Source organism: Muntiacus reevesi, chromosome 13, assembly GCF_963930625.1.
Source record: "Muntiacus reevesi chromosome 13, mMunRee1.1, whole genome shotgun sequence".
In the NCBI taxonomy this organism is placed as follows: domain Eukaryota; kingdom Metazoa; phylum Chordata; class Mammalia; order Artiodactyla; family Cervidae; genus Muntiacus; species Muntiacus reevesi.
In genome coordinates this window covers 74,496-97,831 of record NC_089261.1, presented here as the reverse complement: position 1 = coordinate 97,831, position 23,336 = coordinate 74,496, and the positions used below count along the sequence as shown (strand labels likewise).

Sequence of the window (23,336 nt, the reverse complement as noted above, 5' to 3'; positions counted from 1 at the left end):
GGCCAGCGTGGCTGGGAGGGGCGGCAGCTGTAGCGCCCCAGGTCCCTGCTGGCACAAGTGCTGGGCTGAAAGAGGTCTCGCTGCCCGCCCAGACCGCAGCAACTGCAGCGGACGCCCCCACCTTCCTGGGCCTCCGGGTGCTGTGAAGGGGGCGGGGTGTCACTTCCCAGCTCACCCCCCTCCCCGGCTCACAGGTTCCCCCAGCCTGAGAGGCCACAGCTTACGAAAAGAGCTCTTTATTCCACATCGTCCAATATTTTTACACAAGTAAAATAAAATGCATATCTCTTTATACTGCGTTCCGGGCGGGAGGCGGCGTTCTGGAACAAACGCCCCGCCTTGCCCTGTAAACATGACGGGTGGAGGTGGGGAGGGCAGGCGGGTGGGCGGCGGGCGGCGCCGCCAGGGAGGGCGGCAGGCCAGCTGGCTGGTGGCGCGAGGGTACCCCGTATGTACACACACCCAGCTGCTGGGAGAGGCCTTGCGCTCGGGGGCCAGTCAACAGCGCCCGAGCACCGTCCACAGCACCAGCGCAGGAGCCAGGGGGACGAGGCCGCTGGCGAGGCCGGGTGGGGCGCCCGAGCCCTCCACCCCGCCGGCCCCGCCGCCCCCACCTCCCGCCTGGCCCAGACGGCAATGGCTGCGCGTGCGGTTCTTGCGGGAACAGCCTGGCCGCCGACGCGGGCCTGTGGTGGGGGACTCAGGGGGCTGGGAGCCCTCAGGCTGCACCGCGGTCAGGGGGGGCTCGGCTGAGCCCGGCAGGGTCCCGAAGGGCGAGTCGTTGATGTGCCGGGGGCCAGAGCGGTTTCCCGGAGCGCCGTCGCCGGGCGGCACTCGTCCCTTGAGAGCGTTGCCGGCGGAGGCAGGCCTCCCGGCCTCCAGCACCGAGGCCTTGTCTGCGGCGTCCGGCTGGCAGCACTTGGGCAGCCCTAGAGGCTCCTCGTCGGCAGGCCCGCCGGTCCAGACGGGAGGGGCCGGCCGCGTGGCCACGGCGCAGCCCTCCAGGTCAGTGGCGGCCAAGCGCTTGAGGTCGCGGCCGGCCAGGCGTGCGGGCAGGCTGCAAGGCAGCTCTGACGAGGAGCCGCGGAACTGCTGCAGCCAGGCCCAGAGCGGGCGCGCACGGCAGTCGCACACCCAGGGGTTGTCGTTGAGCCGCAGGTACTGCAGGGAACGCAGGGGCGCCAGGGCCTCCGCGGGCAGCGCGGAGAGGTTGTTGGCAAACAGGTAGAGCGTCATGAGGCGGCCGAGGTCCCGGAAAGCGTGCGGGTGCACGCGCGCCACGCGGTTCTGGTGCAGCAGGAGGCGGTCGAGGCTGTGCAGGCCGCGGAAGGCGCGCTCGGGGACACTGGGGATGCGGTTGCCGTGCAGGAAGAGGTGCGTGAGGTTGCCCAGGTCGCTGAAGGCGTCGTCGGGGAGCGCCTGCAGCCCGTTGTCCTGCAGGTAGAGGTACTGCAGGGCGGCCAGGCCGCGGAACAGGCCGGGGCCCAGTTCCCGGAGGCCGCAGCGGTCCAGGTGCAGCGTGTGCAGGCGGCCCAGGCCCCGGAACGTGGCTGGGTCCACGGACCGCAGCTGCGCGTTGTCGCTGAGGTCCAGCTGCTCCAGGAGTGCCAGGCCGGAGAAGGCGGCCGCGTCGATGTGGGCCAGCGCGTTCGAGTGCAGCCACAGGATGGTGAGGTTGCGGCAGGCGCGGAAGCCGGCGGCGGGCACGTATGCGATGCGGTTGCCGTGCAGGAAGACTCGCTGGCTGGCGGCCGGGATGTTGGCGGGCACGGCCTGCAGACCCTGCTGCGGGCAGCTGGTGGTCACCTTGGGTTCGTTGTAGCACACGCAGGCGCCTGGGCAGGGCGCCGCCACCCTCCACGCCTGCAGCCACAGCACCCAGGCCAGCAGCTGGCTTCCTGCGGGCAGAGCGGAGGGCGGTGAGTGGGCGGGGTGGGGCGGGGCCAGGGTTTCCGCCCCGGTGAGTGGGCGGGGCCAGCGAGGGCGGGGTTTGCAGGAGGAGCTTTGCCCAGGGACCTCCAGTGCAGGGATCCTTGCCCCACCCGCCATGAGGAAGTTGCTGCACCCGAAAACCCGCCAGCGGTCTCAAGCTCCACGGGAAATCTTGACTGCCGCCTGGGACTCAAATACATGAGCTGCCACGCCGCAGCCACCACTCGGGGTCCTCGGGAAGGCCTCCTGGGATGGACATGCACACCGGTAGAAGCCAGAGCACCGGTGGGCCTGCACGCAGTCCTAGCGCCTGCAGCTCACGGGCCAGGCGGGGAGAGAAGCCCCTGGCAAACACTGGCGCACCAGGTGGGCCCCACTCATGCCGCGAGCCTGGGGCTACGGCTCACGTTTAGGCCTGTCTTCTTACAGCTTCTGCAGCAGCATCACCCACCCCAAGAAGTTCCTCACGGGCTGCAGGAAGGGTGGGGCTGTGACCCAGAGCCCCTAGGGAGCATCACCACCTAGGGAGCTGGGAGCTGCAGCCCCTCGGCCTTCAGCCAGGGTCTGGTCCCACAGCCGGATCCAGGAAACTGCCCCACCAGCTCCTGGAATAGGAGCCCTGAGGGCAGGGGCAGGGGCAGGCAGGTCCAGGACTGGGGGCAGGCAGGTCCAGGACTGGGGGCAGGCATGCTTCCTGGTGAACCTCTGGCCGCCTCCTCCCCTCCGCCTCATTTTCTGCTCCATCTTCTACCTGGGCGAGGAGCTTACTCCAGTCCAGCTGCGCCCAATCCTTATGCCCAGACACTCTCCCAGGAGTTCCACCCCAGCCAGAGGGATGCAGCCCCCCTCTTCCCTCCCCCATCGCGGGGCCTCACCCAAGACCTGGAGTGGGTGGGAGAGCGCTCCTGGGTGCTGTCCCCAGGGTGGGCTCACCGGCAGGGCCACACGCCCACCACTGGGCTCCCTGCCTGTCACCTCACCATTAGAGCCTCTGCTTTGAATGCAGAGGTTCTTTCTGCCTCAGGAGTGAGTCTATTAAAATGTGAATCCCCCTGGGAGGGTTATGGCTTATCAGCTAACACTTGAGTTATCAGCTAACACCTTCGTTGACAGCTAACACCTGCATTGACAGCTAACACCTTCCTTTGCAGCTAGCTAAGAGGAGGATTCTGCAGACCTGAGGCCAGCTAAGTGCTGGGGTTGGAGCCGGGAGGGAGAAAGGAGAGGACCATGGGTCAGTGTCCCCCACCCAGGACCGTGACCTTGGGCTCCCGCCCCCTCCAGGGTCCTCTCTGCCTGGGCAGGTGCTGACACCTGCCCCAAGCCCAGAGGCCCAGCAGGCTGGGCGTGTCCACTGGGGCTGGGCAGTTTGTTGGCTGCTGGGGACATGGAAGCCCCAGGCCCACCTCCTGCAAGCCCTGGATGCCCCTACCTGGGCTGGCAGCACACAGGAGGTCACCGGGTGGCATCTCAGCTGGCATCCCCTCCCTACTGTCTCCTTCCAGGCTCCTTTGGGAGGCAAGGCCCGGTGAAGCCAGCTCCATGGCCTCCCACTGCTGTTACCGCGGAATGTGCCTGTGCTATAAACATGGTACTTCCTGTTCCTGCAGCCTCGTGGCAGGGGCCTCTCTGGGGTGGGGGCCAGGCGGGGGGCAGGCCTTCATCAGGCCAACTCTGGACCTCACCACCACGGCTGGGTCATGCCATCGTGACCAACCCGCCCCGTGCCTGCCGACTGAGCTCTGTTACCCTTGCCCCCTGACCCGTGGCTCCCAGGCCGGCAGCCACGGTCCGTGAAGTTGTCTGGGTTGAGGTCAGCTCACCACCAGCACTGGCCGTCTCCATGCGGGGCCTCCAGAGGACCATAGGCCACAGGCCACGTGTCTGGGTCCTGCCAGGAGGCAGGCATCAGGCATACAGACATGGCTCCCCTCTTGCCCAGCCGGCGGCTCTTTGGAAACCAACTTCTGAGGGTCAGTCCCTCTGCACGGGCCCTGCTGTCAGCACAGCAGCCGGCAGTGGGTCCGCTCCTCGCCTCAGCCGCGGTAATTGGCTCTGGCCTGGCCCCCTTGGGGCCTGCCCGCTGGTCTCCATGGCAACCCCTCTGCTGAGCAAGCAGAGGGGGCATCTCTTTATGAGATAATCAAGCCCAACTTTGGGTCATGTGTTCATACTCACGGCAGAGGCCCTGAAACACGGGAGCCCCCACCAGGTAGTGGGAGGCCGCCCCTGGCCACGCCCCAGGGCCTGGACCCCACCACTCACCCAATCCCTCCCACCTTAGAAGGCGTCCCCACCCCCCGTCCCTCAGCCATTCCCAGACTGTCTCCCAGCCCATCCCCTTGTCCCACAACGCTCCCCCCAGCCCCCTCCTTGCTGGCCTCCACGGTCCTGGCCTGTCAGGCCCCCAGGTCTGCCCCCATCAGACGCCCTCAGGTTGCGCCCTGCTCACCTGCCTCTCCTTTCTCTCTCCTCAATCCTGCCCCAGGCTCCAGCTGGCCACCCACTGCACCGGCCCCACTGGACCCCAGTGGGAGCTGACCTCCTGCACACAAGGTGAGAAAACCGCTCTGCGCGTGGGCCTCATTCACAGAAACCATGGCACGGTGCACCAGGCCCCCTCAGGCCCCTGCAAGCCTCACGACCCGGGTCCCATGCCAGGCCAGCAGGCCCTCTCAGCTTCCTCCAGAGCCAAACCCTCCTGTCCCAGGGCCTCTGCAGAGAATGGCTGGGGTCTTCTCTGGAGCCCTCCCCACAGAGGGGCACCTCCAGCTTAGGCCAGGTCTGCTCTGGAGTCGTGGTTCCAGCCCCTCGGGCCTGGGAGGTGGGGGCATAGAGACCAGATGCTGTTCAGGGTCTCTCCTCCTGGCTGCTAACAAGGCCAGGAGGCTGGGAGGTGTCAGGCCTGGCGTGGCCTCCAAGGCCATCTGCACCAAAGAGATGGCTCAGGGCTGCCAGCCTTGAGGCCCAGAGCCTCCCTGCGGTGATGGGGCGGCCGTGACACCCCCTCTGCAGGCTGTCACGAGGGCCCACCAGTTGGTACACAAAGGCCTGAGTCGGAGTCACGTGAGAACCTGTTTTCTTTTCAGTGTGTGAGCCCACCTTCAGATTAGGAAGCTGAGGCAGTGAGCGGTTAAGCTGCGACCTGCTGCCACTCAGAGCAGGTCCTGGGGAAATGTGGGCAAAACAAGGAGCCACAGAACGGCCAGGAGGGGCCGGAGGCACCAGCAGTCCCGGCCCAAAGGGCAGCTGGTGTGGCCGCAGCCGGAGCGGGCCAGACTTGGAGGTGTGGGCAGCTGGCCTCAGGTCCTGGAGCCTGGGGTCGGCTGTCTGTGGTGGGCTCTGGTAGCATCCGCCCAGGACCCTCTCGAGCACTGAGAACATCCCACGGAGGGTCACGTCACCAACCGTGGTTACAAGGCAGAACAGGGGGCCACAGCCAGCTCAGCCAGGCCAGAAATAGCTCAGGTGGGGGTGGCGTCCACGCGCAAGGGTCACAGCTCCCCAGCGTGGCTGCACGCGTCCCATCCCTGCCGGCTCCCCCCGCGACGGGCTCACCGCCGCCCCCGACGCCCATCTGTCCCCCTCGGTCATCGCTGTTTCTCATCCTCACCGCCTACCTTCCGTCCGGCCGGCAGGCACGGACACGCTCAGTGCAGCACACGTGGCTGGGCCGTTTCGGGCCCCTTGCCTGGCTCAGGGGTGGGCAGCGGTGGTGCGTGGGCTGGCCCGATCCCTAGCGGGCAAGGTGACCCACCATGGCAGGAGGGTGCGGGACACGGGGCTGAGCGGTTCCAAACACCAGGCCAAGCAGTGGGGGAAACAGGCCCGCTGTGGGCAGAGCCTGTGACGGGCAGACCCGGGGTGAGCGGGCCCAGCAGTCTCCAGGGGACTAACGTGTTGCCTGTTTCACGGGTGATTCGGGGGTGGTGGGTGGGGCACCTGCTCACAGCCCAGGAACTGGCAGGCGTCCCAGTCTCGGGGGTCCGGGTACTGAAAGGCCTGCCTGAGCTGCAGCGAGCCAAAGCTCCCACCGCGGCCTCAGCCAGCAGCCCCACCTCAAGCCCCAGATTTCCAGCCAACACGGCACCTGGGAGGCAGTTACACAGAGGGTGACAGGGAGGGGGCCTGGCCGCATGGAACTGGGAGGCCTGGGTGCAGAGTGCACGCTGCCTGACCTGTCACCCCACCACACAGCATCTGGGGGCTGCCGGGGCCACGGAGCCCAGCTGGCCGCAGGCAGAAATCAAGGGAGGTGCACTGGAGCCCACCGCCAAGTGAGGATCCAAGAGCACCCTCTGACGGGCAGGATGCGGGGTGTGCGGGCTCGGGACCCCGCCCTGTCCAGGCACATGCTCTTCCATGGCGCCCACCTCCCCGGCTCTGACCCCGGGGCCCCACAGGGCGGGGTGGGGGGTGGGGAGGCACTGATGACAGGCAGCAGAGGCCTGGTCCAGCCCCAGGACCCCTGGAATAGGCCACGCCCGACTCCCAGCAGGGACTCAGCAGGCGCTTCCTCCTCCCACCACGCACACCATCAGACCCACAGCAAACACTGGCTGCCTAATTACCTGGGGATCTCTGTCCGCACGACTGGCTCGTCAGGGTCCTGTGCTAATGCAATGCAGTGGCCAGTGTCGGCTCGCATCCCCAGAGGATGCTAATGAGAAACTGGCCGCTGGCCGACATGCCCCTGCCCCGGGGGGCTCAGAGGCGGGGTGTGCCCCACACCAGGGCCTGGGACCTGCTGCCACACAGCTACTACCAGGCCCACCAGCCTGCCCTGATGCCATCCACTGCCCTCTCCTGTCCCGGACCAAACGCCGAGACTGGCAGGGCCAATAGGGCTGGCTCCCGACCTCCCCTGTCCTCCCAGGACCTTGCCTCTGTGGCCAGCTCGAAGCTAACCGTTTCCGCAAAGCCCTATTGGCCGCCTTCGGCAAGGCCACTGCAGTGCGGGAGCCCATGCCCGCGGCCCACACTTTGGGCGTGCACCGTGGGCACGCACACACACACACCCCCTCTCTCGACGTGTGCTACAGGGGTCTGGGTGATCCGGACTCAGAGGCAAGCCCGCTGGACAGCCCTGGGGCTGCTGTGACGAGGTGACACGGGCAGATGTGGGATCCCCAGGGCCGGGCCAAGGGGTCGGCTGGCCTTGGTGGCAGAAGCTGATGGGCCATCATGTCAGCGGCTCCCAAGCCCTCGGCCCTTGTTGGCATTGGTGATGAGGCCAGCGGCGGCGTCTGCAGAGCGGGACTTACTCGGCTCTGAAAAGACAGCACCGGGCTCTGGAGGCCCTGGACTGCTCACCCTGGGGATCAGCCTGTCCTGGCTCTAGACCACTGTGGGCACCGCTGACCCGAGGGGAAGCTGGACTGGGAGCCTGCTTCTGCTGTCCCAGGAGGGCCAAGTCCTCCCAAACGCTCCCGACCGGGGTTGTTTGTGCCCCGACTTGGGCTTACCCTGGGCGGGGTGCTTGGGGGCTTTGGAACTGAGTGGCAGTGCTTGGGTGGGGCAGCAACCAGCAAGGGAGATGGTGGGGAGAAGCAGCAAGGCCCACGGAGCACCCCGGCTAGAGGCAAGTGGGGGGTCCGGACCCTCAGCCCGAGATGCTGCCACCGGCCAAGGCCATTGCCTTCAGGTGGCTGTGTGTCCACGGGAGGCTCCGGGGAGGCCTGCTGGCAAGGAGGGGCCTGTGCACCATGGCATCTTCCCTTTCCTGACCAAGGTGCCCCACTTTTATTATTTGTCCTTAAATGGGAAGATCTGTCAGCCAGGGCCTGGATCCTGATGTTGGAGGAAGTACGTCAAACCCGACTCTCTATCCCCTCCTCCCACCAAGTGGATGGCATGGTGCTGGTGGGCCAGCGAGTGCCCCACTCTCCGTGTGACCCGGCCCTGAGCTCCGGAGGAGGAGAGACCCCCCCACCCCAGCACAGGACAGACGGGAGGCAGCCCCGAGCACTCCAGCATCAGGGCCTTAGGTTGTGCAGGGCTTTCGTGGCCAAGCTTGGCTCCCAGGGAGGACCTGTCCGTCCACCCTGGCACCCTAGCTTCACATGCACCCAGCACCAGTGGGCCTCCTGGGAACACCCAAGGCATTGACACCCCTCACTCCTGGGGGCTAAGATACATGCCCCCAGTGCAGCGAGGAGATGACCGTCAACCCCACGCCCCAGACGTGGGCACAGAGCCTGATGGAGGGGCAGTGACCACGGGGAGCCAGCAGGATGCTAACTGCTGTGGCACACCAGGTGACCGGGCACAGCGTCCAAGACCCCCGCTTGCCACACCAGGTGACCAGGGCAGGCCCTGAGCCCCAAAGGACCCAGGGAGCTGGGCAGGGAAGCAGCCCCTGCAGTGGGTGAGCCGCTGAGCCCCCTCCCAGTGCAGGCTCTGGGCTCCCTGACCCCCCGAGTGCTGCCTCCTCAGCTCAGGCGTCCCACTCCGCAGGCTGCCTGAGGTGGACCCCAAGGTCTGGTAGCCCTGGTCTCTGCCGTGGCCTCTGGGACGTGCAGAGTGGCTCCTGCCTGATCACCCACACCCGCCAGTCGACAGGCCCCTCTCTCAGCAGAGCACCCCACCAAACTCCATGCCTCCCCAGTAAACATTACCAGAAAACCAGGTGTCTGGAAGAGGTGCCAATGCTGACAAAAGTGGAAATGATTCTAGAGGAAGCAGAAACTGTGCAGTGAGTAGATAAAAACTAGGGAAATCCAGCCATTGTCCTCATAGGGACAGGAGAGGATATAAAACAAGAACAGGGTGCTATGAAAAAAGAGCCGTCAGGAAACAAGAACAATCCTGGGAGCTAAAGATAGACCTACTAAAATTACCAAAAATCAATAGAAAGTTTGGCAAACAAGGTCAAGGAAGTCTTCTAGAAAGAAGAAGAACAACAAAAAAACAGAAGAGAAAAAGATGAACACAGAGCCAGCACCTGTCTTAGGAAACTCCAGAAAGAAAAACAGAAGATAAAAGGAGAAAGTTATCCGAGAAATACTACTTGAGAACCTCCCAGAGCTGAAGACCCCCTCGGGTGAGTGCCTGGCACAACATGGGACATTCGTGGTACGACCTCAGGCCTCAGGGTCAGGAGAGGAACCGGAACACGGCCACAGACTCACTTTGAAGTGGGCCACGCGGCTTAGACCTGCTGACATTCAAGGGCTCACAGACTGGTTCTTCACGGGGCTTTTCTTAAACAGTGGAACGTGCTTCAGCTAAAACTGGATGTGAACCCAGAAAGAGGGAAACACGAACCCCAAGAAAGACTGGATGGTGAAGGGCAGTCAGGGGCAGCTGTGAAGGGACGGCTGTGTGCCCGGCCCAGGAGGGGATGGCAAGGTGAAGGCCTAGAGGGAGATATTTCCCCTACCCTGGGGAGAAACCAGACCACCAGCAGAGTGCCTGCCGTAGAGCAGAGTAGGCCCCAGAGGGTGGCACCTGGGACAAGGGCAAAAGACAAAGTCAGCTGTAAACTCCAGGAAAAACAAAGGGCCATGCCAGAGCGAGGGGTCACCCCCTGTGGCCATGCGATGATGAGCATCTGTGTGACCCGGGTTAGGAAACACTGGTTATGCATTCAACTGGCAGCCTTGCTGGCGAGCGTGCTGGAGAAGGGGGGCTGGGGTCGGAGCCACGGACACGTGGGGGTAACCATCTGGAAGAATGGGGCACGCGGCAGCAGCAGGTGGGTTGGAGGAGGACTGCGCACCACAGCCCCGGGACCAGCCTCCCAGGGCCCGGTGCAGGCTTTAACTTTGAGCAAGATGCGGCCGACCACAGTGTTATCTTTTTAAAAAGACTGCAGGCTTGGCAGTGAAACCTCAGAAACAGAGATAAATAAAAAGAAGAAAATAAAGTGTCTCTGCCAGAAGGTGAAGAGGAACGTGGGTTAGCGGCAGCGTCTCCAAGGTGCGGGGCGGGGGAGAAACTGGGACTGACGCTCCCTAAGCCTCTGGCGCGGCGGGCGGCTGGCTGCTCTTCAGCTGCTGCTCGGCCAAGGGTGGCCAAGGACGCCCCCGGTCTCCAGGGAGCATCGGGCACTCAGCTCCGAGGCCTCGGAAATCCATGCTCTCAGAGGAATGGCTTCTAGCCTGAAGACCATCCATGCGCCGGGCCTCCCAGAGTCCCCTGCCCTGGGTGCTCCCGGGTCACAGATCTGACCCCCTGACCCGACTGGGGACCCTCAGGAGCAGGGGAGCCAGGGGGAAAAACCCCCGGGGCCTCGGGGTGGGGGGTCCACTGACCTTGGCAGAGCGCGGACAGGCCTTCCTCCTGCCTCTACGTGAGCCCCAGTCGCGTGCCTGCATCCAAACGCCTGGCGTGTGGGAGGGGTGGGTGACGTGAATAACTAATTGCTCCTTTATTGACGAGTGATAAATTATTCCTATATGATTGTGTGATAACTCTGCCTTATTTGAAATCAATTTGGGATGGAGCTCGTTGGCGGCTTCTCACCAGTGAGGGTGGGAGCATCGGGCGCCGCTGCTCATGGAGAAGCAGGTCAAGGCGCTTTGGCCGCTGTGCCAGGCGCCCCGGGGTGGGGCTGGTAGGCTGGCCTGGTTTCCTGAGCACCCGCCCCCGGGACAGGCGCCCCACCGGGCCTCCGCCACCTGCCTCCCAGGCCCAGAAGTGCCTGAGGCCGAGGTCGGGCTGGGGAGCAGCCCCGGGAGGCCCTGGGCATTGCTGGGGACGCCCTGCAGCTGGGCACCCAGGGGCCACCTGCACATCACACCGCTTGGCCCCGCTGAGGCCCTGCCTCTCGCCCACCTGGCTTCCAGCCGGCTTCCCTGCCTCCGGCCCGGCCCTCCGCGCTCTGCCCAGCCTGACACACATGTTTGCCTTTTCCCCCAAATTTTTCCTAGTTTATTTCATGTCCTCTCTCCCTGCTCAGCCCGGGGACTTCGGCGACCTCGGCTTCTCAGACCCAGGTTTGTCGTCTGTGAGTGGGGGGGTGGAGGCTGTGAGCCCGACAGACCCATGTGGGTGGGGGCACTTCACCCCCCGCCACGGTCACCTCGACAGTCTCCTCACTTGTTTCTGCCCCGCCCCCAGCCCCGGGCTGCAGGCGTGAACAGGGCGAGTCAGACATGTCTGTTGGTCCATCTGGGCTCACGTGCCCACACTGGACGGGGTGGCTGCCCGGAGGAGGTGCAGGGGAGGCTGTCCTGACAGTGGGAGCCCCTCAAGAGCCCCGCCCGGTGGTCCACCCTCTGCAGACTCGTCCCCTCAGCAGAAGAGCGCAGATGGCCAGACCTGGCAACATGGGGACAGTGACCCCTGCCCCCACGTCCGAGCTGCCCGCTTGGCAGCAAAGAGGTCGCAGGGGTCGAATGGGGAGCCTCCCCGATTCCCAGCGCCCACCAGGCCCGGTGCTGAAGGGTGGGCTCCGGAGAGGCACTGACCCCCCCCCCCCCCCGGCCGCCCCGACCGCTGCCCCAGGAGCAGGTGACGAGTGCGGTCCCTAGGGCCACCATCTGTCTCGGCTGTGACGGGCCCTCTCGGTGACGTCGGGGAGGGATGCAGCAGGAACGTCTCTATGGGGAGAGTTTTTCTTTTGCCGATTCTCGCACAGGAAGCCAGACGCTGTCACACCTGTCCCTGTGTCAGCCTCTGCGTGGCAGAAACCAGGGCTGAGGCCGAGAGATGACATGTGGCCTGGATCTGGCCAGGGGCCCTGTGCCCGCCAGTGGGAGCTCGGAGCGCGCCACCCCCGCCCCCACGGCCCTGTCCGTCCAGCTCGAGCTCCCCGCACCCTTCCCTGAACCCCTCTTGGCCCCCCTACTCATCTGACCCTCCCGACCCTGCCCTCCTGAGCCCCACGTGGCAGGCCGTCCCGAGGTCTCAGGGCTTCTCCTCGCACCAGGAGTCCCCGGTCCTGGGCCAGGATGGGGGCCCAGTGTGGCCTCATTGAGGGCCCAGTGGGGCCCAGGCCTCAGGCTTGTCACCAGCCTACCAGCTCCCACACCAGCTCCTCTGGGGACCCTCATGGGCTTTCGGGCGTCTCCCCAGGACCTGAGGGCCTGAATATGTCACAGGAATCTCAAGGTCCCTGCGGCCCTGCATGGGACACCTGCCGGGGATGCAGCTGGAAGCCAGCCGCCCTCAGGGACCTGTCGGGGGTCCCCCTGCCCCTTATGTCATGTGAAGCGTGGGGCACAGCTCACCCTGCCAGCAGGGCTGAGGAGGGTGCTCCTCAAGTCTGGCCTCAGCTGTTAGGCCAAACCGACCGTCCCAAGGGGAGGCTGCCATGCGGCAGGCGGGCAGGTGGGTGGGGGCCTGGATGGGGCATATGGGTGGGGGGACCCCACAATCTAGCCTGAGCGCCGCCCGATGTCCTCGGGGCAGGGCAGGACGTGGGGGTCTCAGGCAGTGCCATCACAGTCTCTATTCCCATAGCATGGCCCAGCACAGGGCAGGGGGGTCCTAGCTGAGCAGAAAGGGGCCCCAAGAGCTGGGACAGTCAAGCCCCCAGTGGGGCCCTGGGCAGCAGTCTCCACTGACTCCCTTAGAAACCTGGAGTTTCTAAGGCGTGGCAGGGAAGCCCAGAGAGCGAGGGGCCTGCCGGGGCACGGCTGGCCCGGGCCAAAGCCCATGCTCCCCATGCAGTCCCCCTCGGCCCTTGAGGATAGCACTGCCCATGGGTGGGCACCCTCTGCAGACCTGCACCCTTTATTTGGGGCCACCTTGGGCACCCAGCCCGTGCCTGACAGCCACTGGCCCCAAAGACCACCGGCGCCTGGGGCCCTGGACACTGACTCAGGGCACTCCTGAGGCCATGCCACCGTTCCTGCACCCACCCCAGCCTGTGCCCCGACACCAGCCCTGGTCTGAACTTGGAGACGTGGCCGGTGGGGAGGCAGGTGTGTGAGTGCCAGATGCTGGGACTCGGGAGCTGGAGTGGAAGAGACTTTCCCGAACAAGACCCCCAGAGCAGGCCTCGTCGTGGGGGGCGGGGCTGGGGGAGGACATGGGAGAGTTCAGGGCAGGAGGGACCTGGCTGGCAGCGTGTTTAGGACTGCGTCTCAGAGCCTGAGAGGAAGATGAGATGGTGGCGAGGATACGTGGGCATCCGTGGCCACGGGCCCAGGAGTGGGCCGGTCTGCAGCAGACCCCCAGGGAGGGATACAGGGGGCGGGTGGGGAGGGGTCCGGCTTGACACTGGACTTGCCCTTGGGGAAGGGTAGCGGGAGATGGCCAGGACGTTGGGCCTTGGGCCTGGATGTAGGGGTGGAGGGATGCGTGGTACAGGGCAATGACCACCAGACAGACTGAAGCCGGGGAGCCCGAGACCCACAGGGAGGCACGTGGAGGGAAACAGGTGCGGAGCTGCCAGGGGTGGCAGCCCAGGGGCCCGAGATCCCCCTCATCCGCACATGCCTGGCACACAGCCTGGAAGCAGCAGACATTTGTTAACCAACCCCCTGAGAGCTGCGGCCCAGACGGCACTCCGTGGCAGACCAGGCTGAGGCCTCAGAGCTGGCCCTGCCCGGCCGGCCTGGAGGCCAGCAGGTCCAGGGGCTGCAGACTGCCCACTGGCCTCAAGCCCCACCCAGCTGTGCAAGTCCTCTCTGTGTGTGCTGAGCACCTACTCTCTGCCTGGAGCAGCCACAGGACGCCATGAGCCAGCCCCCTGCCCCCACGGGCCTCGCACACACCCCAGCACCCCACACACCTCCGACTCAGGGCATTTTCCCACCCATGAAGGCATCGGGCCGGGTGTTGGCCGCCGTGGGTCACGGACGAGGCCTCTGGTGACCGGGAGAGGGTGCTGCTGCCCAAGGTCACACAGCAGGCTGGTCCTGCCTGGGCTGATCCAACGGCTGCCAGACTTCAGGCCGAGGAGAATTCTGGCAGGTCCCCGAGCCTGTCCCATCTGGGCTCTGGCGGGAGGTAAATAAAGGCACCATCTCAGCAAAGTCTCAAGGGTTGGGACAGAACAGGGACACTGTGCTGGGACCAAGCAGTTGAGGGGCAATCTGAGAGGGCTCCCTGGAGGAGGTGAGGGATCCAGGGCCCTGCCATGGCCCGAGTCCCTCAGTACCCAGCCCTTTTCTTCGATGGGCCCCTCACCCATCAGCTTCAGCCTCAGCCTGACATTTCCCGTGACATTTGCTGCAAAGAAATAGAGCCATAAACCCAAAGGTTAAATTTGCACATTGCCTGGCTGCCAGGAGAGCACAGTCCCTCCACCCACCAGGTGTGTGGCTGCAGGGCTCGTGTGGGATGGCCTCCCCTCCCTGGGGCCCTGGGTGGGGGCCCCACGGTCCCCCTCCCAGCCCTTCCATTGGATCCCAGCCACCGGTTCCCAAAGCTCCTGGGCACCGCAGGCCCTGAGTGTGCTACACAGGGTGCCCGTCAGAGGGGCTCTGCCCATCCGACGCTCTGCAGTAAAGCTCCATCAGCGCCTCCTACCCAGCCAGTCCCAAACCCGCCTGACCACGAATCGCTCGTCCAGTCCCCCCAACACTCCGTGGAACCAAGATCCCCTGGAGCCTGTTCTGTGATGGCGTTGGGCCAAGGAGCACCCTCCCCCCTCGGGGGCACCAGGCGGCTGCCTGAACAAAGCTGAGTCAGCTCGGGACACCCCGCTTCCTGTCCCGGGCTCCCCTTGTCGGCATGGGCCTGGCTCCACATGCCAGGGCCCAGCTGGGGCTCGCCACGTGCCCGGTGTGAGTGTGGCCACCCGGCTCCTTCAGCTCCACCTCTGGGTAAGGGTGGGCAGGGGAGAGGCCGGCCCATGGCGCCCGGGGCACCAGGGCTGGACCAGGGTGTGGCCAGCAGGCCCAGGCCGGGCGTGAGAGGCCCTCGGAGCCCTGCTCCGAGCAGGTGGGCGGGGCTGGGCCAGGCCCCGCCTCCTCTGGGGGGGGGCGGTGGCACACGGCCACACCCCCCGGCCCCTGCATGGTGTCTGCACCTGGTCTCAGTGTCCTGCTGCACAAGCGGCCGTGGTGAGAGACAAGGCCGCTTAGGACACACGACTGAAGGCAGGTCCCCGGAAAGGGCTTCACCCACACCCGCTAACCCGGACACACAGGAGCGGGTCCCATCGTGCGCAGAGTTTAAGATACAGCGACCAAGGAAGAAACTGCAGCAGAATACGCCCGGCCAGGCCCACAGGCTCCAGCGATGGCGGAGATGCAGGCTGTGGGTCCTGCCCGCCCGCCGGCCCGGGCGGATGCTTCCAGTTCCGTGGTCACCTGTCCTTCAAAAGCGTTCAGTCCTAGCAGCTCAAGACGGGCAAGGGCCACGGAGCTCAGCTGCCGGGCTCAGAGGGCGTCTGACAGCCGGCCAGGAGAGCCAGGGAGCCAGTGAGGGACCACCCAGGGGCAAAGGCGGGGCCTGGGGACCGCAGCTGGGAGGGGAGGAGCGGGTGGGCCTGGGGGTCGGAGGTCAGGGCACACAGACCGCGCAGAGCCAAGAGCAGTCAGGAAGGCCAGGACGGGGCCGGGGGTGGGGGAGCCACTCACACCTCCCCCCGACTCCCAGAGACACTCCTAGTCTCCCCTCCGGCTCCTGACCCCCTGTGCACACACAGACTGAGGCTCTGTGGGGACTTTCTGGCTACAGGCCCAGGAGAGCAGGAAAACGGCCCCCCCAGGGGGGCTCCCTCCTGCCTCCTGGAGCCCCAGCGTGTTTCCCACAGACCCTCCCCCCACAAGACCTCCTGCTGGTTGAGACTCCTGGCCCAGGCTCGCCTGCCCCACCTCTCCTCCACAACCACCTCTCTCCTCCACAACCACGCGGAGAGCCAGCCCTGACTGTGGGCCCCCAGCTGGCACTGGTCGTCATGTCAGAAAGCCAAGGCTCGGGGTTCAGCAGCCCGGCGTGGGGGACACACATGGCTACGTCCCCCTCCTGCAGCGCCCTCTCTTCCTTCTGCCCCCACCTGCCCCTCCCTTCTCCAGCTCCCCAGGGATCTCCATGGGCCTTTGTTCCCCATCTTAGTGGGGAGCGTCCTGCTGGCAGTGCGAGGTTCCAGGAGGACTTCCCTGTGTGGAACTGCAGACCAGCGCGGGGTGGTGGTGTTCTCAGTAGGCTGCAGGCAGAAGCACCGGGGTCAGCACTCCGTGGGGGCCTCACCCTTTACATGTCCCCAGCTACTCCTGAGGGAGGCCTGATCACTGACCCATGTCCCCAGTGAGGTGAACCACACACCCAAGGTCACACCATGGCCAGTGGCGGAGCTGGGACCACATCCGGGCCTGATTCTCCTGCCATTCCACACCCAGGAATTGGGGTCTGTGAGTAGCCTCCTGCCTCATGTGGGCGCCGGTTCCTCCCTCACCTCCAGTGGAGCAGGAGTGGGGAGGGTACCCACTTTACAGATAAGAAGACTGTGGCTGAGAAAAGGAGCAGCCAGTCCCCACTGCCTGCCCCATCACGGGACCCACCCCACAGCCTGTAGGGACGAGCTGCTTGTCCTCATTCTACAGACAAAGACACTGTTGGAGGGGGCCAGGTGGTGTGGCCCCACTTCTCTGAGCCCTGGCCTGGGGTCCTGCTCACCACGGTGAGAGCGAGAAACCTACACCCTTACCTCAGTCCTCCAGCCTAGCAGCTGAGGAGGGTGACCCACCAGAGAACCCCTCACCCAGAGGGTTCTCGCTACGGAGACCACCAGCCACGGGGGACAGAGCCTTCATGAGGTCACCCTGGGTCAGCTGCGGGGTGGGCACATGCTTACCCTGAGCTGGACCGAGCGGCAGACTCTGGGCTGTGCCAGGGGCTGGCCTGTGTGTCACAGCACTGAGGCACTGACCTCGAGGTGTGAAGTGGGCCTTCCCCGCCCAGGCGGGTCCCAGTCCCCATCAGCCAGCTCTGCCCCAGCCTGGGGGGAGGGGGGCAATCAGACAGCTCTTTGGCCTCAAGCCCAGGGCTGGGCACTGAACTAGCCCCCAGCACACGGTTCCCGGGGCTCTGCTACAGATCCGGGTGGGGGGAAGCCGGCCATGGCCTGCCTGGGCACACAGGGCACCTGTGCGGGGAGTGGAAGAGACAGACACCGCTGTGCTCGCAGGAATACGCGGTCATGCGAACAGAGACACACGTGCAGACGCACATGGAGTTCAGGCCGCACAGGCTCCGCGGCTGGGCCCCGAGGCTCCCTGGATGCGGGCGGCTCCTTCAGCCCTTTCCCCCACGCTGAGTTCCCGCTGCCCGGCCTCCCGGCCAGGACACGTGCTCCTGTGCGCCCAGCGTGCTCCCACCGAGGCGACCACAGCGCGCGTGCTATATGCACGCGTGGCCGTGGGCGTGCGGGCGGGGGCGGATGTGCACCACAGCGTGTGCGCGCGTGTACGCGGGGCAGCCTGGCACGCGTGTGCACATGCGTGTGCAAGTGTGCAGCCTTGTGGACATGAGCACGTGCACAGAAACGTGTGCAGCCTGCGGCACCACGGACACGGAGGTGGGGGAGACCAGGGGCGCACCCTCCAGGCAACGCATGCCCCACCCGCCCCCAGCCCTTCACACCAGGTAGAGGGGAAGGGTCCTGCGGAAGCCGCCAGGGAGGGGGCGCTCGAGTCCCTCCACGTCCCCTGCCCCTCCGCGCAGCCCTCAGGGGCCCTCAGGTTGCGGATGGGGGGTGCATGCATGCACCTCTTCTCACCCGCCCCCTAGGGGGGGACAGCTCTGGGTCAGCCCCGCCCCCCGCGCCCTCTACTGTCGTCGACGCCCCCATCATCCCGCTGCGTCTGACCCCACAAAAACCAGAGGTCTTGAGCCGAGTCCGCGGGGCGCGAGGAGGGAGGCGGCTGGACACCCCCGCCCCTGCTGGGTGCCCGCGTTTCTGCAGACCTGCTCGTTAACCCCTTCGCGGCCGGGCGCTCCGAAGCGGGACCCCACCCTTTCCGACAGCAGCCCCCAACCCTGGCCCCGCCGCCGGCCCCGTCGCCGCCGCCAACTTTCCCGGCAAGCGGCAACTTTTCCTGCCGCCGCGGGCTCCGCCCTCCCGGGGCCGGGCGGCACTGCGGTGACCCTCCGCAGCACCCGGCAGCCCGGGCGCGCCCCGCGGCTCGGGGAGGGGCGCCCGGATCCCGCGCGCGGCCGGCCCGGGCGCGGCACTCACCTCTGGCGGACGCCCTCTTCATCGTAGGGGTCGGGCGGGGCGCGTCGGGAACCGAAAGTCGCTCCGGGGCCGGCGCCCGTCCGCCCGCGGCCGGGTCCGCATCCAGGCGCCGCCGCTCCGGCCCGGCCCCGGCCCGGCCGCGGGACGAGGCTGCGCGCTCCGCCCGGTCGGCTGGGCTGCGGGCGGCGGCGCGGAGGCGAGGGCGGCGGGCCGGGAGCCGATGAATGTTTTATGGGATCATGTGGTTTGACGCGCGAGCGCTCCGCCGGGTCCCCGCCGGCCGGGCCGGGCGGGGCGGGCCGGGGGCGGGCCGGGGCGGGGCCTGGCGGCGGGCGGGGCGCCCACCTGCGCGCGCCGGGCCGGGCCGGGCCGGGCCGGGCCGGCAGGAGGGGCGTGGGCCGGGGACGCGGGCTGGGCGGCAGGGAGGCGCTCGGCCCGCCCGGTGCAGCGGCGCCGCGCGGCCCGGACAAAGGCGGCGCGTTTCTGAAGAGGCGGCGGCCCCTGCAGGCGGTCGCGGGGATGGCGGCCCGGCTGAGCCGGCTGAGGGTTCGGGTCGAGGGCGTGGCGGCCCGAGCTCGGGGCGTTTGGGGTTCTCCGAGCACCTAGCTGCCCCGCAGGGCTTTGTCCGCAGGCCGGGGAACACGGGGTGCGCCTCGGCGTGGCCGACGCCCTTCCTCGCTTCAATAAACCCCGGAGGCCAACCCCCTCCGCCAGCAACCCTTTGCTGGGGGAGCCTTGCTCCATTTTTCAGTTGTAAAACAGACTCGAAGCTCCGCCGAAGTCCTAGGGCCCCACCTGTCTTTGTGACTCAGGGAGGGGGCTCAGGCTCAGGCCTGCCCCTACCTCCACAGGTGTCTGCCCTCCCCAATCCCCTCCCGTGGATGTCCTTTCCCGCCCAGGAGCTCCTCTTCAGAGCCTACTTGCTTGGTGCCCCCCAACCCTGCACAGAGTCAGGCTAGACTCTAGGGCCAGAGAACCCAGTGATGGACTCTCACACTCCCGGGTCACCTGCACAGCTGTCCCGCCTTCCTCTGCTGAGGGGAGCTCTCCTGAGTCTTCAGCCAGCACCGCCCCCCCCCCACCCCCCCGGGTTAGCATCCCTGCAGGCCGCCCTAGGGCCACGTGGATGGGGACTGGCTGGCAGGGGGTCCCTGGGATCCTGTGCTCAGGGTGGCTTGGGTCCTCCCTGTGGCTGGAGCACCCTGGCTGAGGGCTTGGGAGTCCCCCTGGGGACCCAGCTAGTGTCCCCTAGAGGCTGAGGGGCTGATGACTGGGAGGCCCGGCACATTCTGCCTCCCCATCAGACCTGCCTCCCTCCTGACCGCAGAGGTGGCCTGGGCGAGGTCGGCAGAGCACGGGGGAGCAAGGCCTGCTGGCCTCCCAAGGGCAGGTGGGACCTCTCTGAGTCCAGTGTTCCCGTCTGCACACAGGTCACAGGCAGCCTCATGGGCTGGACACCACTGCTGGTGCCTGAACCCCTCCGGCTGCTGCCTGTGGCACCGACCTTTGCCTGCTGCGCCTCAGTCACCCTTGTCCCAGGCTTCGCTTACCAGGTCATTGTGGAGCACACTCAATTCCCAGACACATGGGAGGTAAGTGGGAGTCAGGACCCCTAGCCTTGGTGCCTTTGGGCCCGCCCCCAGCCACGCACACACAGCTGCCTCCCCAGTGGATGCTGGGTGCCACCAGTGACTCCTGCTGCCGCGCGGAGGCGTGTCCCCCACTGTACAGGCGGGAAACCTGAGGTTGGGCTCACAGGGTTGGCAAGAGGCAGAGGCTTGTCCCTGGTGTCAGCCCTTCCCCCATGGCCCCTGCACGTGGCAACAGCTCCCAGACCGGGAAGTTCTCCCCTCAGGCCCACCTGAGACCAGAGGACCAGCCATGTGACACTCAGTGGCCGTCATTCTGAGGTTAGGGTGAGTGTGGACCTCGACTCTGTGCTCCTGGGTGGCTGTAACTATCTAGATCCCCAGGTGGGCCCACCACTGCTAAAGCTTGTACCCCGCCTGCCTGTAGATTAGAAACCCTTCCTGGCAGCAGTAGGGGTCACCCATTCTGGGGCCACACGTTTTACCCACTGAACTCAGATGTTCCGGCTCTTCTGGCCTGGGGCTTGGGCCTACCATGCAGCCAAAGATCTGTGTGGTGGGAGTGGGCTGAGGTCTGCAAGCCACTGCGGACTGCGGGAAAGGTCTTGTGTCTCCCAGGTCAGCACCACGGCCAGCGCCCTCCTCGCGGGCTGCCCAGCCTGGGAGATGACCCCCTGTGTGGGGGCCATGGGTGTTGGCTGGGGAGCGGGGAGTTGCGTGTGAAACCGCAGGGAGAGGGGGTGCTGGGCAGGCCTGGGTGGCAGGTCAGCCCACCTCCAGCAGGAGCCTGGGGGGGTGGAATGTGGTAAGGGTGTGGGTACAAAGCTTGGGAGAAGTGCTGCAACCTCTGGGGGTCAGTAACCGGGGTGGGAGCTGGGACCATGGAGGCCATGAGAAGGGCCTGGTCACACTCTGCGGACCAGCCGCTGGGCTGCCCAGTGGGGATGAAGAGATGACAGGCCGTGGTCCAGGTCACACCGATGTGAGCTGCCCAGACTTTCTGGACACGTGTCTCTGGGGCCTCGAGGCTGCGGACACCTTGCCTCTCAGGGCTGTGCAGCTTGTCACCCCACCTGGGCTGAGCTTCTGCCTGAGCTGGCTCCGCAGCCACCACACACAAGGAATGGCCTCTGTCAGCTCTCCCGCTCCGCCCCTCTGGTGAGGCCACATTCCTGGCTGCCTCACCTCCACCCTGTCCTGGGGACCAGCCGCTGAGATCAGCCTGTCGGGTAGGAGAGGCTGTGTGACCTCAGCCCAGGCCCTGGCCTCGCTGAGTGTGGGGCAGCAGGTGGACGAGGTGGACAGTGATACCTCCTGGCCTCCATCCCTGAGAGGGCATGCGAGAGCCTCCCTCAAGCCTCCAAGTCCTCTGGCACAATCCAGCCTGGACCAGGGACCCTTCCATCATGGCTGGTACTGGGTGATGGGTTTGAACCTGCTTGGAAGTGCTCAGGGGCTGTGTTCCATCCTGCAGAGACAGTCCTGCGTGACTTTGCTCGGCAGCTGGTGTGGGACTCATGGGCATGTGGTCCCCTGACGGCCATCTGGGGAGGGGTGGGAGCACGGGCGTGATTTCTGCTGCATGCACGTCAGGCCACCCAGGGTCACCCAAGGAAGGACCTGATTCTGCCCAAGTGCTGCTCCAGTGTGACCCTTCCTGGCACTGAGTGGGCGGCTGGGAGTGTGATCCCCGTGCCAGGGAGCTGGGGGTGTTGGCCTGCCATCTGGCCTCTCAGTGGAGGGCAGCAGCCTGCCCGAGGCCCAGAGGAACTCTGTGGTAGGCCTGCTAAGTGCATCATCCCCTTCTGTGCTGTGGTGTGGACACCACTACCGCCACCCACTTTACAGACAGGATGGTGGAGGCTGAGGGGACTTGGGTAGACCCGCGCCTGGCAGCCCCTCCTGCTGCTTCACCCAGATGCTCCCTGTCCCCCACCCCAGCCCCAGGGCTGCAGAGGGTGGTCTGGCTCCTGTCACCATCAGCCCTGTGCCTCTGAGGAGTCCCTCTGCCCAGCTTTGCTGATATTAGGCCACCATTAATCCACTTCCTCATCTCTTATTCATCAAAGACACACGCAGCAGCTGCTGGGGCCGCACAGGGAAGGGGTGACAGCCCGACCCCCGGCAGCTGCATCCTCTGCATCCCGCTGGGCCTGCCCTGCTCCGAATGTCTCCAACCTCCGCAGCAGTCAGAGGCCTCCTTCCACAGGGTGGCCTCAGGGGTTCACCCTGCAGGGAGTGCTCCTCCCACCCGCGGGAGGTGTGTGCATGACACCATGGTGGCCCTCATGCAGCCCCAGTCCCCAGTCCAGTGGCCAGTCTCCGGGATGGGAGCCTGGGCCCCGGAAGGGGCTGTGTGGAGCCGTGGCCCTGGCCCCTGCCCTCCCCCCCCCCCCGGCTGTGCCTGCCCCTTCTCCTGACTCCCAGGCTGGGCTGAGTCCCCAGGGCTCCCTGCAGGCAGGCGCAGCATCCCGTCTCAGGGAGTGTAGGTGGCTGGTCCCTGCCTGGGCTCCAGCTGGGGCCAGGCTGGGGCCTGAATAGGACACTCCTGGTCCCCGAGGAGCCTGGAATCTGTGCAGGGGCCGTGCTCTGGAAGGCAGGGTCCCCAGGCTTCGCCCCAGGCGGCAGTGCTTGATTTGCGCCCCTCCCCCACGCCTGCAGGGAATGCGGATCCTTCCAGAGCCACCCACCCAGCAGTGACAGCTAAATTGGGAGCCGCTGTTCACACCAGGAGCCTGATGTGCGGTCAAAACCGGGTCGGGGGAGGGGGCACTGGGTCCACAAGCACCCAGCAGGCTGGGGAAGGTGGCCGGGGCTGCCAGGTGGGGTGGGCAGGAGTGGAGGGCAGGGTGGGCCATGCAGTCCCGCCTGGAGCCACAGGGAGAGGCTCCTGTGGGGCTGACCCTGGCTGAGCGAGCACCCAGTGCCACTTTTTCTGGGGCTCCCTGGACCCCAAGACCTTCTCTGGGCTGCTACAGTCCATGGGGCATGAAGACTGACTCCATTCTCCGGGTGGAGGGGCTGAGGGCAGGGGAGGGCCAGTCCAGCTGGAGCTCAGCATGCTCCCCTGGAGTGTACTGTGAAGCCCCTGGCCCTCCGCCCCTCAATGCCTTTATCCGCTCCCTTTTTCAGTCGTTTAGTCATTCAACAAACACACTGGAGGCCCACTCCAGATACCCTTAAGTCTCTCCAGACTCAGGTCCTCTCACTCTCACAGGATATAGATGGGGAGGTTGAGCTCTGGAGGAAAAGCCTTGTTCTGGGGTCACTTCTGTACTGAGGGGTCACCCAGAAGCCCACAGGGACTGACGTCCAATGGAGCAGGCAGTTGAAGCAGAGACAGCTTGGGATTCACCCACCGCCCCAACACCCTGCTTGGGGGCTCAGTCCGAGGTCCCGAGGCTCTGCCCCCAGCAAATGGCTCTTCACCCTGGAGCCACAGGACAGAGGGCCATGCCCCACATCCCAGCCTATTTTGGAGCGAGCCTCGCCTTGTTCCCTGCCCCCTGCCCAGGGTCACAAGCAGAGAGCAGGACAGGGCCCAGAACTTGCCTTCAAGTGACAGGCCTCGGTGGCCAGTCCTGGAGACTAGGGTCCTGCCTGGAACTCGCCAGGTGCAGTTCCGAGCTTACTCATCTGTTCAACAGGCCCTATTGCCCGCCCCCACCCCGGGGCTGAAGGGCGCGTGTGCAATGTCTGGCTTGAGGAGGGGGCGCCAAGGCGGCTGTAGCAGCAGG

At 66.0% G+C, this 23,336-nt stretch overlaps 1 protein-coding gene across 1 annotated transcript; it reads right to left on the bottom strand.

Annotated features, from left to right (window-relative positions):
• Nucleotides 1–220: 220 nt before the first annotated feature.
• RTN4R (reticulon 4 receptor) lies at nucleotides 221–18,193 on the bottom strand. Its single transcript, XM_065904418.1, has 2 exons — nucleotides 18,011–18,193; nucleotides 221–1,898 (listed from the first exon to the last, which is right to left on the bottom strand). Exons 1-2 carry the CDS (start codon nucleotides 18,030–18,032, stop codon nucleotides 499–501), a joined length of 1,422 nt encoding a protein of 473 aa, XP_065760490.1. The 5' UTR covers nucleotides 18,033–18,193; the 3' UTR covers nucleotides 221–498.
• Nucleotides 18,194–23,336: the final 5,143 nt, after the last annotated feature.

Coding starts and splice junctions, on each gene's coding strand:
- RTN4R (XM_065904418.1), bottom strand. CDS start 18,032: ATGAAGAGGGCGTCCGCCAGAG. Junction 1,899..18,010: donor GAAGAGGGCGTCCGCCAGAG/GTGAGTGCCGCG, acceptor CTCTGCCCGCAG/GAAGCCAGCTGCTGGCCTGG.